Raw genomic sequence first — 16,535 nt, 5'->3', positions numbered from 1 at the left:
CACACACACAAACACACACTCCAAATGATGCACAGCATCATTCATGTCACACCAGTTGTGTCTTAAAGTCTCCTCTTTTGTGTTTACATTCATTTGTTGGGCAGTCATGAGAAATGCCAGAAAGCCCTGAAGTGTTTGACCTTTAAACATTTAGCTGAGTACTATTTTAAAGCTACAGCAGGCCTAAAGCTCAAGTTTGCCCAGCAAATGTTGAACACCACTCGTACACAACAGTGTTAATCGGACAGCATTGTTCTCTTTTGTTTTCCCACCTTATCTCTGATATGCGTTAAAGAAAACTCCATCCTTAAACTGTAACTGTTAAAAGCTATTTGTGATGCACTTTGCATTTCTGACCACATGGTTGTGTAGATTAGGTGATACACAGCTGAAGTGATGTGTTAACCCTAACCCAAACTACGCTGGAGTTCATCAATATTAGACAAGACACAGGCTTGTTTTGGTTTCAGCCCGTCAGAATTAAGACATTATTTGACATAATAATAAGAGCTAAATACACACATTTCTCCACTAACACTACCATAGACCATGATGCACGACAGCTACAAGCCCCAGTTTGTGCCTTTGATGTATTAGTGTCAGGTCACAGTGGTAAGAATCTGTGTCTCTGAAAAACAAATGAGGATGATCTTTAAAAAATTCCAGAAAGTCATTTCAACACTGTTGCACTGTTGTTGTTCTGAGAGTATTTCCAAAACCCTCAAAGAGTCTTTTAATCATCTGGATGAATAACAACGTTCAGCCCACTGTGCAAGTGGGCTACAAAAAGGATGTTTAACATGTTACTCAAGTTGCAGCTGTAGACAAATATAACCGATGACAACATGTTTTAAATTTTATTCACATTGTATAAATTCAGCAAAGACATTCAGACTACCATCTTTTTTTTTTTTTTTTTTCAGGATAGGAATATTTTTTCATCCAGATAGTTAAAAGAGTTTTTGAGGACTCTGGAAATCTCTGGACACCTTCAGAGCAGCAGTAAGTTCTGTTGAATGACTGCTGGTTTTTTGTAAATATTTATATAAATTTTTTAAAGAAACAAATGTAAATGTGACTTGAACTTACTTGTAATACATGAGATGCACAAACTGGGGCTATGCAGCTACAGTACCTGATTTAATTCAGAGATAAGATTCCTAATTTTTCGCAAAAACCTTCCCTCGACTATCGTTATCACTATTGCTGTCCTTCTACGTATAAAGCTAACTTGTTCAGTCTGCTCCCTCAATGCATTCAGGGCAATTATGAGAATCAGTGTATTTCAGTACAATCTAGTTATTTGAATCGAATAATCTGCTCATATTAAATTATGAGGAGGGCATACAACTATAGTTGAGGGATTTTTCTTTCTAAATCAAAGTCTTCTTCTACTGTTCGCCTCAGTCTGACTTCTGCCATCCTCATCTTGTAGGTCTTCAGTATCACAGGTGTTTTCTGCCAACAAAGTGCCAAAAAAGAGGCAGATAAAATATTATGCTGTGGTATCAGTTGGTGAGTGAAAGTGAAGCAGATTGGGTTTTTTTTATGGTTTGAAAATAGAAACGTATGGCCTTAATTTGGAAGTGATTTCTGTTTTCTTTTGCCTAAGATCTTCCTGTTAATGTGTGTCTGGCCCAAACATCCCTGACTGAGAAGCCTTGGCTTAAGGATCAATTTAAATTCAGATGCACTTTTACGTATAATGAATGTTGTGGTGGGTTTTTTGTTCTCTTTACCAAATTTGATTGTTTTTGTTTTTGTTTACTTAAAATGTGAATTTGTTTTAATCTTTATTTATATCCCCATGTCCATTCCAATTAGATTTTATAAGCAAATATATATGTATAAATATATTTTTTATATTTAGACTGTGTCAAATCTAATGATACTTTCAGGACATTGTGCCGTTAAAAGTAAATCATTGAAAGCAGCTGGTTTTGCAGACATTACAGAATTGGGGTTTATAAATGAAAAATGGGTGGAAAACTAACTCTGGCTGCCTGGTTCTTGTTGCAGCTCAAAAAAAAACTTTCCACACATCCTTAGCTATACATTTAGATGACAGTATTACCTGACAGGTTACGGAAACCTTGCATCATTTGGCCACATCAACAAGGTCTAATGAATGAAACGTTTAAAGGCTTAGCCTCTAAAAGTAACTGCACATGAGTGCGTGATCTCAGTGTTACTGTAATTTAATTAAAGGGTGTGTGCGAGCCAAAGACGAGCAGAATCGGAGCCAGTGCTGGATTTCGGAGTTCCCTTTTCAACCCAGACGACGACTTTGTTTATCCCAGGGTTCAGACAACAAGTCCAGTATTGAGTGATTTTCTGAGCAAAGGGCTTACTGCTGCCTTAAGACTAATATGAGAACTTTCTATGGGGCTGCTACGAGTTAAAGGCAGCTAAAATATGTTCAGTGTTGAAAATAATGCATTTTTAATTAAAAACAAAGTAAGATAAAGAACCCTGTGGTAAGCAAATGAGGACAACCTAGTTTAGAGATCTATTATGTAAATGTATGATTATATATCATGACAGGACTTGCAGTGCAAAGTCTAATGTATCAAATTTATTTTACAGCAAGAAAAGAATAATATGTTTGATGACAGTGTTCATATATATATATTATATATATATATGTCATGCCCTTTTTCCAAAATAAATAAATTGTTTTTAAAAAACTGTGTCAGATTGTGGCTTGTCCCTGGCTCAGTGAGTCCAGTGTGTGAAAGGACACAGTAGACTGAGCTCATTGTTGGCAGTAAGAAGCTACTTGATTGATGCACTCCTTTTTCCTCTCTTGCTCTCCCCTCATTTTGTTTCTTACTCTATTTTTTGCTCTTTTTTCTCGTCTCATGAAGAAAAACAGGAGGCAGACACAGGAAGGAGAGACCTCTACACCCGTGTCTGGCTGTGAGATGGGAAAAGAGATTGTATAGAACAAAGGGCCTTTTTCTTGAATTGGCATGGCAGAGATGCATTGCTTTTGACAGGTTTGGTTTTTATTGCCTTTATGAATTGATTCTTTCTAGTTTGCCCTTCTGTTTTCACAGTACACAAGGAAAGAAAGTTCAAGACTGTCAACACAGTTACAGTGGATAATCCGATTTTAGACTTTACAGTAAGAGCAAAAAGGTCACTTAAGTAGTATTTTTCTGTTTGTTTTCACAATAAAGGAGCTGCAATGGTCGAGTTTACTCGTATATGGATATTGGATATTATCTCCAAATGAATCATATCCGCTCTACCTAGTAAAAGACTTCTTGGAAAGCAGAATTAGATTGTCAAAGAAATTATACCCAACATGCCAGAGGATGACAGTTACAATGGTATTTTATAATGTCCATCATATTGAGCCAGAACAGAGGAAGCTGGTAGTGGATTAACATTCAAGGCCAGTGTTAATGTCTTTGTCTTCCTCTGCTTTCCTCTTGCTCTTTAACCGTTAGACGTGAAAGAGTAGGATCTGTTTGAATTGTTTTTTCCTGAATCCAACATGGATGGATTGCCTAAAAGTTGGTACACACATTGATGTCCCTCTCAGGATGAACTGAAATTACTTTCTTGATCCCTCACTTTTTTCCTCTCGCGCCATCATCGGGTCAAAAATTACTTTGTTTTTTTACCAAATACCCACAAAACTAATGACATGAGCCTCAATTGTCCTCTGTGTTAAAGGTCCAGTTTGTGACATTTAGGAAGATCTACTGGCAGAAATGGAATATAACATCCATAGGTATGTTTCCATTAGTGCGTAATCACCTGGATAAAGGAATCGCGTGTTACCTTAGAATAGGGTATTTTTAACTACCTATGACATGGGTCGCCATGGATTTCGCCATGTTGTCTTGCCTAAAACAAACAAACCCTGGCTGTAGCGAGGGCCTTTCACGTTTTTAGCACATTTAGCAGCCACCGTAGTTTCTCCTGCACACATCATAGCAAATTATCATTCCAAGGTCATCAAATAAATACATGAGCTAGTTGCAGTCTGCAACTTCACTGCCAGATGCCACCAAAAACACTCGATACCTGCTAAACGTCTATATGTTAGCATTGCCACTTTGTGCATGTTAGCATTTAGCTTAGTTAGTCTTTTATCATCTAATTTCTGGCATATAATCAGCTACTCTGATTGTATGAATGTGTATCAACAATCAAACAGGAATAAGTTTGAACAACACTTTACAGTCTGAATGCTGTGTTTGTTATGCGATGTGTTTGTGTGGTATGCAGCTCTCTGTGTTTGGTATATTTGGGCCCCCAGCATTCCTGCTGACAGGCAGACTGAAGCTTCGGGCCTGAACCGGCTCTCCACCAGCCCTCTTTGTGGATGCACTCTGTGTGGGCCTAGTGGTGCTGAGTCATAGCTGGCTTGTCAGTCCCAATTATGCCCCCTTGATTTTCATCACAGCTCATTCCCATGAGGCCTTGCTGGTTCAGCATCAACCAAGTATTTAGCAGTGTTTGTTTTTACCTGCCATGTCTCAGGGTTCATAAATGCACATGAGAAGTCCAGAGGGTCATCAGCACAAATGAACCACAAATGCGTTGTGTCAGTGATCCAGCCAAGCACAACACATAGGTTAAAATAAGGTGTGGTAAGTTCATAAAGCTGTCTCTTGAACTTTAGTTAGGAGTTATTTTGCAGATTAGGTTTAAAAAGGAGTCAAAACTAAACTAATGCATTGTTATAGATAAAACTACCCAACAGAACAAAGCAGTCAAGACTATTTTCACTTTCACCAACTACAACTTTAAAATTATGCCTAAAGTATACAGCAGGGGTCTCCAACCCCCAACATGCATGTTAAACTGATGCTTTCAGTAGAATAACAGCAGTGTGTATTTTCACCTTTACTCATTTTACAGGGTTAAACTAATTTGATTTGAAAATTTCAGATGTGGAAGTTATTTTTTCTCTCTGCTTGTGGTATTAACACTGAAGGATCTACTGCAATGAAAGGAGATTCAATTAATTGATATATCCTGAAAATATAAAAGTGCAACTCGTGCAAGAGAAACGGCTTAGGCTAACATTTGGGAGAATGAATGCAAAATGCAGGAGGCAGAGCAGGAAAGTATGGTTTCAATAAATTAATAATTGAGTTTTTTTATTAATAAAACACATCAGTCATGTATTCAAAACCAATTTTTACACTTTAATGCAAGCCTCTGCAGATAAAAACAGCTCATTCTAAGGTAAGAAAACATAATGGTTCTATTTTATGGTGGTTATACATTAATGAATATTATATGCTATTTCTGCCAATAAATCAGGAGGCTCAAACTATTGTCCCAGGGCCATTTAAGACCTTTCATCCTTACCTCCCTCTGGTTTGCAACATGATGTCAAAAATATAATATAATCCATCCTGCAAGATTATATTATATTTTTAATTATTTTTTCTAGTTGATCAATTTAATCTATCTCTTCATATGCAATCAAAATAAAATATGATATACTAAACTGATTATATGAATATGTATAGAAACTGCTGTTTGCAGAATATTAGGATTTCTTGTAGTGCTAGAATGTTGAAGTCACCCTCCTATGAGACCACCAGTGGCCCATACGCCAATTTGAGTTTGAGACTGCTGCAATAGATCCTCCTAAATGTTACACACTGGGCCTTTAAGGCCTACTCCTCATTTTATTTACACCCTGTCTGGGACACAGGGCCTTGATGTAGTGATGAAGGTGGGACTGAGACAGTTGTATTTCCAGCTCGTTAGTCAGGATTCAATTTGGTACGTGGCCATGTACATTCAGCCGGCAGTGAGGTTGAGGGATGGTAAGCAGAGAGGTTCACACTGGGGATTCTGGGTGTAAAATGCCAGAGCACAAAGCAGGCGTTGAGTATTACGCAGTCAAACCTAGCTGGCAGCCATGTTTCCTTGGCCCGAGATCAGTCTGAGTCCAGCAGCATTAAGATTCTACCCAGCACCCTTTTTCCTTGTAAGTACTGCAAATGAAAATGGTCTCCTCATGTCGGACACATGAATCAGCTGTTTGACTTGGCCCTTTAGTGACTCCAGCCACAGGGAGAGAGGTCTGCACCACCCCTTTCTTCCTTCCCTGTGAATGTTTAATCTTGAGGACATATTACCTCAGTGACCAGATCTAAGGCAACGGCCGTGAATGTCTGAAAAATCCAGAGAGCCGAAACAATTAGTGTCACCATAATGATGCAACCAAGGTATTAATCCTTAGCGATGGAGGCTTTTATATCAAGAAATCTCTGCCAGACTTACAGTGTGCCATCTCGTTTAACCTCTATTAACAGAGACCAATTGGAATTCAAGACACTGTGTTGTTGTTTTTCTTTCTTAATAGCAACAACACTCAGAGGCCAGATAGTAGAGTCATACAGGGCTTTATTTACTGTCTCCCAGTACCGACTGGTTTCCACTCCCTGTGAATTTATGACCCAGTAACAAAGAGGTCCTTTATGTCCCACTGCTGTTGTGGTTTTACTACCTGTAGCAACACCCCAGTTAAATGACTACATCGCTGTTTCAACAAGTTTTATCTCCCCCACAAAGTAGAGTAGGAATTGTACAGTTTTAGATTTTTTAATGTAGCTTTCCTGCTGTTCCCCACAACCAGGTAGCCATTGGTTTCCATATAAAGAATAAAAAAATAGAAAAAAAGTGAAGTTGTTGAGTTGAAATAAGCTAGAAAGATAAATAACAAGTTTTATTTTATTTTATCAACCTATGTATGGCAAAAGAAAAGTATAAAGCTTAATATTTCTTTTTACACTAAAGCATTATTACTTATTGATGCTTTCAGCTATTATTTTCCACTTGTCTGAATGTTTATACCTACTTTAAAAGGTTGTCAGACTATACAGTGTTTGCAGTAAATAAGCCAGTAAATGAGATAAAAACTATTTAACCTTTGTGACGGTGGTTTGTGTCTCTGATGCCCTAAATCTTCTAGTCTTGTTTGATGAATATGCAGTCAGTCAGAATCTCATTTCCACAAACCCCTTCATCTTCAAAAAGAAGTGAGAAGAAGATCAGCTGAAGTGTTCTGACATAGCTTGCCCTGCGGTTGTCAAGGTGACGCATGAAACCTCTGTTAGTCCTCCTGGAGTTCAGATTAGGTCTGCACTCCCCACTACCCTCCCTCCCTCCCTATATCCCACTCCTCCTCATCTCTACCATCCATCTGTCTGAACACCCCAGAGTCCTACAGTCTCATTGGAGCCTTGGCTACAATCTACCCTGGCTATAATAAAATAGCAGCATGATCGTCAACCAATTTTACATTTATGTGTAATGTTGTTTTGTCATGTTGTTGTGTGCTCCTGGTCATTGACTTTGTGTGATATAAAATGTATATCACCAAATGTATTTAATGCCACAAAATAAAAAAACAGAAATAAATGAAGTTAAGATATTGTTTGAATATCATCAGTTAATGAATAAGTCCTTGAATTAATAACACTTTAATGATATTTAAAGAGCATCTCATGAAATTCACACCAGTATTTTCCTGAAAAGTTCTCAATATGAGTCAAAATGTCAAGAAAGTGTATTTTGTCCCAAGTGTGACAAATAATGGTAATCTTATTGTAATGATATTCTAATTATAACTACAACGACACAATATGCATATAAACTGACTCTTGCTTACACATATGTTTAAATAATGCAATCTCTTTACCAGCACAACAAATGTTTTGTCCATAAACTGCAGCATGTAATAATTTACAGGGCTTAGGGATGTGTTTGGAAATAGGCTTTTGACTTTTGGGTTATAAAGTGTTGTGTAGTTTTACAGATTCATAAATGAAGTATAGTTTTAAACAGTGTATTGAGCAACCACACATTTATCTTCTGTGACATTATTGTACCTGTAATCAGTTTGATTTAAGATTATGTATCGTTTACTTTAACCACTATGAGTTCTCATTTTCTAACTTTTGTGATAATGCTAGTTGATTATTAGCCTCCGACAAGTGTGAAAAGTGTCAGTGTTAAACACCTGACCAAATAATATCACATGTACAACTGAGTAGTTGGTTTAAATAGGTAATTAAGCAGGCTTAATTAAGCTTTTGGGTTTTGCTGCAACAAATGTAAAAGATTTAGTTTTGCTTTGAGTGTCATTAATGTTAATATTAATCTAGTATATAAATAAAATAATCAACATAATTTCTTGTAAATGTTTTATCTATCTATTTATCATCTGTTTATTAACAACTTATTTTATCAAGAACACAGACTAACACTGGAAATTGTCATGTTAATCAAAGACTAATTTAATTCCATAATAAAATATTCCCATTAGAGTAAGCAGGTGTTTGTGAATAATGTAGTTATGTCCTTGTTGCGTAACTCTGATACAAAGAGGGGAGACAACAGCTCTGAGGTTCTGTCCTACATGCTGTTCGTCTCCTCACACAATGAGACCCAAAGAGCAATTCTACCACAACCTGCAGGCTTATGTTGGACATTGCTCTGTAGCTTACATGTGCAACACACCAATACATTTAACACTTCACTCTTTCTCTGTGTCTAATTTATCTGCTCCATCTGTGATTATGCTGTTGCTTTCTCTCAATAAAGAGTGAAGATCTGTCCCAAACAGCTCCATCTCTTTGTTCGATCAAACTCTGTTTCTGTTTTTGTGAGAGCGCATGTGTGGTCAGGTTGAATTGGCGGCTAGACTCTGTCACACACATTCCTTTTCATTCAGCTGGAACAGAAAGAAAGAGTGAAGGACAAAAAGGGGTGAAAGTAAGAGTGAGTGAAAGAGAGAGAGAGAGAGAGTGACTCAGAGGCTGGGGAGAAGGGAGGAGAGAGAGAGAGAGGGAGAAAGCCAAAAGACATTTGTAGTTGAGTGGACGAGCACAGACAATCCCTGGCACACAGCTCTTTGAGTGTCATGTAAACCACCCCTTCGCTCTCCCTTTTTGTCCCATTCACTGCCTGCCACCCTCCCTTCTCTCTGCTGCACCCTGTGGCCTCTCTGCTTTGGACTTGGGGGGTTCGCCTGCCTCTATAAAAGCCCCATTTGTGCCCTGAGCAAGCTTCATTCCCCATCATGGAGAGTCAGAGATACCAGTCCTCGTACAGGAAGCGTTATGGGCCCCAGGGCTCAAGCAGCACAGGAGTCAGAATTGGGAGCCATTCCTCCAGCCGCCTTTCCTGGCATGGCACCCCACGCAACCTCACCCACTCCAGCCCGATATCCCGACTTTCCTTGGGCTCAACCAACACGGCCCTGCTCCTGGGGAGCCCCGGGGACCGGCTGGACTTCTCAGCTGACACCCTGATGAAGGCCCAGTACAAGGAGACACGCACCAACGAGAAGATGGAGATGATGGGCCTGAATGACCGTTTTGCAAGCTACATAGAGAAGGTGCGCCTGTTGGAGCAGCAGAACAAGGTGTTGGTGGCAGAGCTGAACCAGCTGAAGGGAAAAGAGCCCAGCCGCCTGGGAGACATCTACCAGGAGGAGCTGAGAGACCTGCGCAGGCAGGTGGATGGTCTCACTGCTGGCAAAGCTCGGCTGGAGATAGAGAGGGACAACCTGGCTTCAGACGTGGCCACACTCAAGCAGAGGTAGGAGGAAGCAGGGTGGGACTCCTGTGGGTGGTTGGTGTGATGTACAGTCACACAGTAGTACCACCCTGTTATGTCAGGCATAATGCACACTACTTATTTTGCTTTCTTACTTGAACTTTCTGCTGACAGAAATATATTTATGTTCAATTTGGCACTTATACAACACACAATACATGTAGAGAAATTCCTGCACAGTTTTGTGGACAACAAAATTAGATAAATATAAAACATGTTGACATATACCTTCATAAGGGTGCTTAAGTTTAAAATTTATTTTAACTAGTAAAAGGATCCTAACAGATGGAGGGGAGGGGCACCAAACAGTTTCTTGCTTTGTCCATTCTTCTGCATATTAGGTGTTTTACTCACTATATTTCTATTTTATCATTTATAAAGTGTGCAAGAACTTTTTTTTTTGTTTTCCTAACTTTTCTATGCACCTATTTGGTTCAAAGTAGCACTAGGATTACAGCTTGTCGAATGTATTTGTCACTATCAAGAGTTACTCACAAATGTGTAGACAACAGCTTTTGGTCAACTTGGCTTTGTTTGAATGTTTGTGCTGTGCACTGGGTGATGCACTAGGCTACGAGAAAAATAATTTTAGCTTGCCAACATTTGAGCTCTCTCTGAACAGCAGCACTTAAATAAGGTTAGCTGCATAGCTGAGAGTTTTTCTTTTTTTAAATTTCGAATGCATTTATATGCAGATTTGGTTTGTCTTTGATTCGTTGGAATGCAGACCACTGTGCCCTGCCCGAGCTTTACTCCTGGATCCCTCTTTACAAACTTGATCCTGACTGAACCCCTCATCGCCATTGAGTGAGTGCTGAGGAATGAGGCACACACAATGGTAGCCTTCCACAAAGGAAACAGACAGCCAGGCAGATGTTCTCTTGTCTCTTGTCACCTCAAAACTCTGATTCACTGCAGTCACATATCTAGTTTTTTTTTTACTTAAGGTGCACACGTGGAATGAATCTATAATTTAATTTAGTCAGGAGAATGAGCGATTGAATATCTCTGAGGGTGTAAACGTCTACTTCAGACTGATTACTACGCAGCTGCTGGTCCCCTGAAAGAACGCAGAGTGAATAGTGATGGCTGTGGCTGAGAGGGTCAAAGGTCACTTTTGTGATTCCCACTGCTTTTCTCGAACCACTCCATTCAGCAAACTCTGTGTGACGCTCTACAGATGTTATCCCAAGTCTGGGCATTTGTGTTTCCATGCCTCTGTGTGTATGGCAGATGAATTACAGGGTGGTGTGCGTCTGCATGTGAGGTAGTGCGTGCACACATGGACCCTTTTGTGTGTGTGTGTCTGTGTATGAACTCCATCCCGTGGGAAAGGCCTCTGGCTGTTAGATTGGAGTGAATGTGTAATGATGCGTAAGCTGCCCTTTCAGCTGAGCCCCGATCGTCCCCTGAAGCACAGGGAGCAGCACTGATGCTCACAGTGAAAAAATCTGATCGAAATGCTTAAAATACACAGGAAACTCTCAACTGAGGACTGTATGCTTGTTTGTCTCTTACTGATGTTGTGCCATAAAGGAGCAGGCAGGGGGAAATCAGTAAAATAAGAAGTACTATGAGTACTTTTATGGGAGCAAAACTGAAAATTGTTGGGATTGTTTTATGGAGTTTTGTCATATCTTTTTAAAATGTGTGTTATGATAAATACGAATGAATCTGGAAATTATTAGTAGGTTGCTTTGATAGACCAAATAGACTTAACAAAAGATTAACAGATTTTTTGTTTGTTTGTTTGTTTGTTTGTTTGTTTGTTTATGGTCATGATCACCTATGAAGCATTTTAATTTCAAGCTTTTACTCCTTTTTTCGTGACTTACTCAGGTTGCAAGAGGAGATGGGTCTCCGACAGGATGCAGAGGGCAACTTGAATGCCTTCAGACAGGTAATTCTGCTAATATTTCTCTGAATTCATGATGTATACTATTTAATACATTCAGTAAGTCTGACTGTCCACCCTCACTTCCTCTATGTGCCTCATTCTTTGCAAAGGATGTGGATGAAGCATCTCTAAATCGTGTCCAGTTAGAGAGGAAGATTGATGCCCTGCAGGATGAGATAAACTTCCTGAAGAAGACTCACGATGAGGTAAGAATTGAATTGAAAAAAAAAAACAACTTTAACCATCACTACCCGTATTTTTAACTGCATTTAACCACCTGAATTTCCACTTTTACCTCCACTAACTCTCCCTCTCTCAGGAGCTGCGTGAGTTACAGGAGCAGATCATGGCCCAGCAGGTGCATGTTGACCTGGATGTATCCAAACCAGACCTGACTGCTGCTCTGAGAGACATCAGGGTTCAGTATGAAACCATGGCTACTTCAAACATGCAGGAGACAGAAGAGTGGTACCGATCCAAGGTTAGAAGACTGAGATATGCTGTACTGTAGTACTGAGAAGTAGAGTAAAACACATCTAAATTACATTAGATGTAACTTGTGTCGTGAGGAGATGAGATATACAGCAGAGGACATCACACATACTTGTCTTTGTACACAGTTTGCTGACCTGACGGATGCAGCCAGTCGAAACGCAGACGCACTGCGTCAGGCCAAACAGGAAGCCAACGAATACCGGCGCCAAATCCAAGTGGTGACCTGCGACCTTGAGGCTCTCCGCGGGACAGTAAGTCCATTAAACCACAGGAAACACTGTGTCAAAACTGCAACTTGCACATGACTACATTACATTAGTTAATTTACCATTTACAACATTAAACCAGGACAGACAATAAGAATAAATGGTTCCAGTGTGGACATGGATGTCTTGTCTGTATGTAAGGATCATTGCTCAACTTAAACCCCAACTAAACCTCATCACCATCATTGTTTTATTTCAAGTCCACTGTGCTGATAGTAGAAGCAATTGTGCGAGTAGTAGTGGTTAATAGAGGTGCAGTACTAGCTGTAGCAGTAATGGTACTGGTATATAACAGTAATAGTAATAGTCATAGTGTTAGCAGCACTAATATAGTGGTCAGTAGTAGTACATACAGTATATAGTAGCAGATGAAGTATCAGAAGTAGATGTAGCGGCAACAAAAGTAGTAAAAATAACAGTATTAGTGTCAGGCATTAGGGTTGCCCTTTAAAATACACTAAATACAACATTAATAAAATGGAGCCTCAGTAACATACAGTGTGCCACATTAGATGTTGGTGTTCATTACTGGGTGTTTATCTGCATAGTTCATTATTCTGTGCGTCTCTTCTTCTTTGAGAACGAGTCTCTGGAACGCCAGCTCCGGGAGATGGAGGACCGCTTCTCCATGGACACTACTGGTTACCAGGATACAGTGAGCCATCTGGAGGAGGAGATCCAGGCACTGAAAGAGGAGATGGCGAGACACCTGCAGGAGTACCAGGACCTTCTCAACGTCAAGCTGGCCCTGGATATTGAGATCGCCACCTACAGGAAGCTGCTCGAGGGAGAGGAGAGCAGGTGAGAGCCAGAGCTTGGCAGACAAATAATGATTGTAAATATTGTTGTTGTTGTCAGTGACTGTAGTTGTCCCCTCTCTGTTCCTCCAGGATCACCATTCCAGTTCAGAGCTTTTCCAACATGCAGTTTAGAGGTCGGTATCAATTGTGAGCCCCCCTCATATTCTCTTCCCTTTATTGATTTTTATTTTTGAGACACACTTTTTGAAAATTTCATGTTCAGTATATTTAAATATTAATAAGTAGACATGTTGACCTGATGGTGGCAGTAGAAGAAAGATCAAGGGGTCACCAAAATGATTAATTATCATTTTTTGGGCAACTTTTGGGGCTTGGTGTGCGCTGGTGGCCATTTCCTGTTTTCTCCCCTCTCTTGCTATGTAATAAAGGTATAAAATGCTAAACAAATTCATCATGGCAAACTGGGCCTGGTAGTTGTCAAAATATACCAAATAAACCTCTTGAATCTTGAATTTTGAATTGTGTATTTTGACTTTCAGTATATTTCAGTATATTGCATTTACTGTATGGAAAAGTACTTGATGGCAGAGTAAAATGTCTTTGAACAGAGGATAATATACTTGAATTTCTTGGACTAGACTGAATGTTTTCCCCTGTCTCCCTCTACTCATCCTTCAGAAACTAATCTGGACACTAAAACCCCAGAGGCCCACGTGAAGAGGAGCATCCTGGTTCGAACTGTGGAGACCAGAGATGGGGAGGTATGTGCTGTTTAACACATTCACACTGAATCAGGCCAATCTGCACATTGCACCCATTCCCTCTGGAGGGCAATGTTGAACTCTTCTGCAGGTTTTCACACTCATTCACTGTCGCTCAGCACACCTGATGCCATATGCAGCAAAAACTCACCAGAGATTTGTTCTTTTTTTTTTCTTTTTCTATTTTTAACTCTGGTCTCTTTTTCATTTCAGATCATTAAGGAATCAACAACTGAACACAAAGACCTTCCTTAAAGTTGTAGAAAGCAACTCTCCCATCTTGTCTTCAGGCACGATCTGAGGATTTTTAAAGATTTTTACAACATTTTCTTTTCTCCAAACCCCAAAGCTGCCCCATCAGAGTCATCAAATATCATTTTTCTCTCCTTTCATTGTCACTGGCAGGCTAAGATGTTTACTGCCCTTCAACCATGACATAATAGACTCCCTCATTAGGATTTCTGCCAAAAACATCTTTGTTCAGCTTTTGTATGGATCCACTAAGAGCTTCCATCTTAAATGGACTTTAGCCACTAAAAAAAGACTACTGGAAATTACTGGTAACCTGTATTAACTTGGACTGACAGACCAGATTTTTAGCATTGTTTCAGATTAGCTGCCATAGAAGAGACCTTGAAACGTAGTGATCGTGTTCAGCTAATATGTAGTGTGGTGGAGGTTGACGTGTGGTTATGTGTATGTGAAATGTGGCAAGGGAAGTACATGAGGGAGTGGTGGTTTTCGGACGTCAGAACTGGAAGATAAGCATGGATTGAGAGAGATATGTGTAAATTAGAGCAGTTTTTTTGCCAGAATGACAGGTGAATTTAACCTTTGTCTGGTGATATTTTGCATTTCTTTCCTTTGTTCAGGCAGCCCCCTTTGTTTGTGTGTTGCGTCCTGCTGTTCCTGGTATTCCTGTCTCACGTCTGGCTGATTAGACGTGCTCAGATTGGAGTTGATTGGGGTTTACTGAGATCATCAAACTCTATCTAGCATATGTTGATGTTACTTTTTCACGTGTTACAACCCCCCCCAGAAGCTCACAGAATAGCCAAACAACCTGCTATGGGTGCTTTTAATGGGTAAAACTGCAAAACCGGGAAGATATGACAACAAATGATGTGTACAACATACTCGACTGTCAGTAAACTGTAGACATTGTAATAAGGAAGCAAACACATACTGTACCTTTACACACACCAGGGAAGCACACACTGAAAGGTCCAAAATGCACAGCAGTTTTAAAAAAAATACTTTTATAAATCTCTTTGTATAGTCATTTGCATAACAGCCTATTTTAGCTGTGTTTTTGTCCATGTGACTGCACTAATGGCAGATGTTGAATGTTTGTATGTTTTCCACTCAGTGTGCAGTGACCATGGCAACCTTTACAGTGATGTCACATTATAAAAAGTAAATTGTCCCATCAACAGATGCTAAAAAAAAAAAAACTAACAACACACCTCCTGATGGGAGGTCTAATCAGCCAAAATAAGCAAGAACCACTGTGAGTGTGTAGGGCATTTAAACGTTCCTCTATCACTTCACTTTTACATCCTCTAATCATCGCACATTGTGTTGTCCTCTCTCTCTTGGATATAACATCATCATTTTTTGACACCAGGACGTGTCAGGGGCATGCCCACTAATCTAACAGAGCTGATAGAGACAGAGCCAGGTTGGAGGTGGGAAGGATGTGTTTGGAAGCTGACATGATCTTTGCCCCTCCAGCCTCCAGTAAATCCACCAACCTCCCTCCCCCAAATTCACCGGCCAATTTCTGTAGTGTTTCACTGATAGCAGCAGAGACAGCAGAAAGTGAGATTATATACTACCAACCCTGCAACCCTACCCTGCACCAGAAACCCTTGTTTTTTTATGTAGATGCTGGGGTAAAAAGGAAAGGAAGGAAGGAAGAATGGATGGAGGGACGTCACAGCTCAAACATTGTAATCCAAGCTTCGTGCTTTGTTGGAGCCCCTACTGACTGAAGCCATGCTGACAGGCCCTGCCACTAATGAGAGTGGTTCTACAGTACGCCAAAGCTGGCTGTCTCTGTGCTCGTCGCCAAGGACACGCTGTGAATTTGTTTTTCCCATGTGTCTCCCGCCTCCTCCTCTCTACAACTTCCACCCCTGTCACTCAAACCCCTTCTCCTGTTTCTCCTAATAAGATGAAGCCCTGTCTTGTATTCACTCTGTTTTGTTTTTGTTTTTTTGAATATCAGTCTAGATAGAATCTCTGACTACTGCGTCTTGTAGCAAAAAAACTACTAAATCCTGCTTTTTTTTGGTAAGAAACAAATGTAAAAGCAAATGTGAATATAACATTAGTGTTGACCAATGCTACTTGCCATGATGTCATGTTAACAACAATAAAACGTTTGTTTGTTAGATTTGATGCCTCTTGTTTTTCATAATCTGTTGGTGGCTGTGTTCTTTTGTTTCTGTTTCAAAACTGACACATAGTAGTGTATAATAGTACATTATATCAGCTTTAATCTCACGTTAATGAGCGTTATATATGCTGACAGTTAACTTTAGGGTATTAGGGGGCTGACAGCAGCAGGCATTATTCATCAAAACTGATTGTTTCTGCCCATCGGCCAGTCCGTACTGCTGAGCAGATGGGTCCACTTCCTGTAATATCACGGCTCATTATGAGTGTTACTATATATTTAGGCAGAGGCTAAAAATAGTGTCGCCTGAGATACAGATAAACACCTGCACTGGATTGTCAAACACCTGGC

The 16,535-nt window shown here is 39.9% G+C and overlaps 1 protein-coding gene across 1 annotated transcript; it reads left to right on the top strand.

The window, feature by feature from the left end:
- Positions 1–8,964: 8,964 nt before the first annotated feature.
- gfap (glial fibrillary acidic protein) lies at positions 8,965–16,179 on the top strand. The gene is made up of 9 exons (XM_035654295.1): positions 8,965–9,585; positions 11,443–11,503; positions 11,611–11,706; positions 11,820–11,981; positions 12,121–12,246; positions 12,842–13,062; positions 13,152–13,195; positions 13,701–13,783; positions 13,997–16,179. The coding sequence occupies exons 1-9, from the start codon at positions 9,065–9,067 to the stop codon at positions 14,036–14,038; spliced, it is 1,356 nt and encodes a 451-aa protein (XP_035510188.1). The 5' UTR covers positions 8,965–9,064; the 3' UTR covers positions 14,039–16,179.
- The last annotated feature ends 356 nt before the right edge of the window (positions 16,180–16,535 follow it).

This window comes from Morone saxatilis, unplaced genomic scaffold (genome assembly GCF_004916995.1).
Source record: "Morone saxatilis isolate NCDOM2014 unplaced genomic scaffold, NCSU_SB_2.0 Contig14, whole genome shotgun sequence".
Classification (NCBI taxonomy): Eukaryota; Metazoa; Chordata; class Actinopteri; family Moronidae; genus Morone; species Morone saxatilis.
The sequence above is the reverse complement of the archived record's forward strand: the minus strand, read 5'-3'. Positions and strand labels throughout refer to the sequence as shown.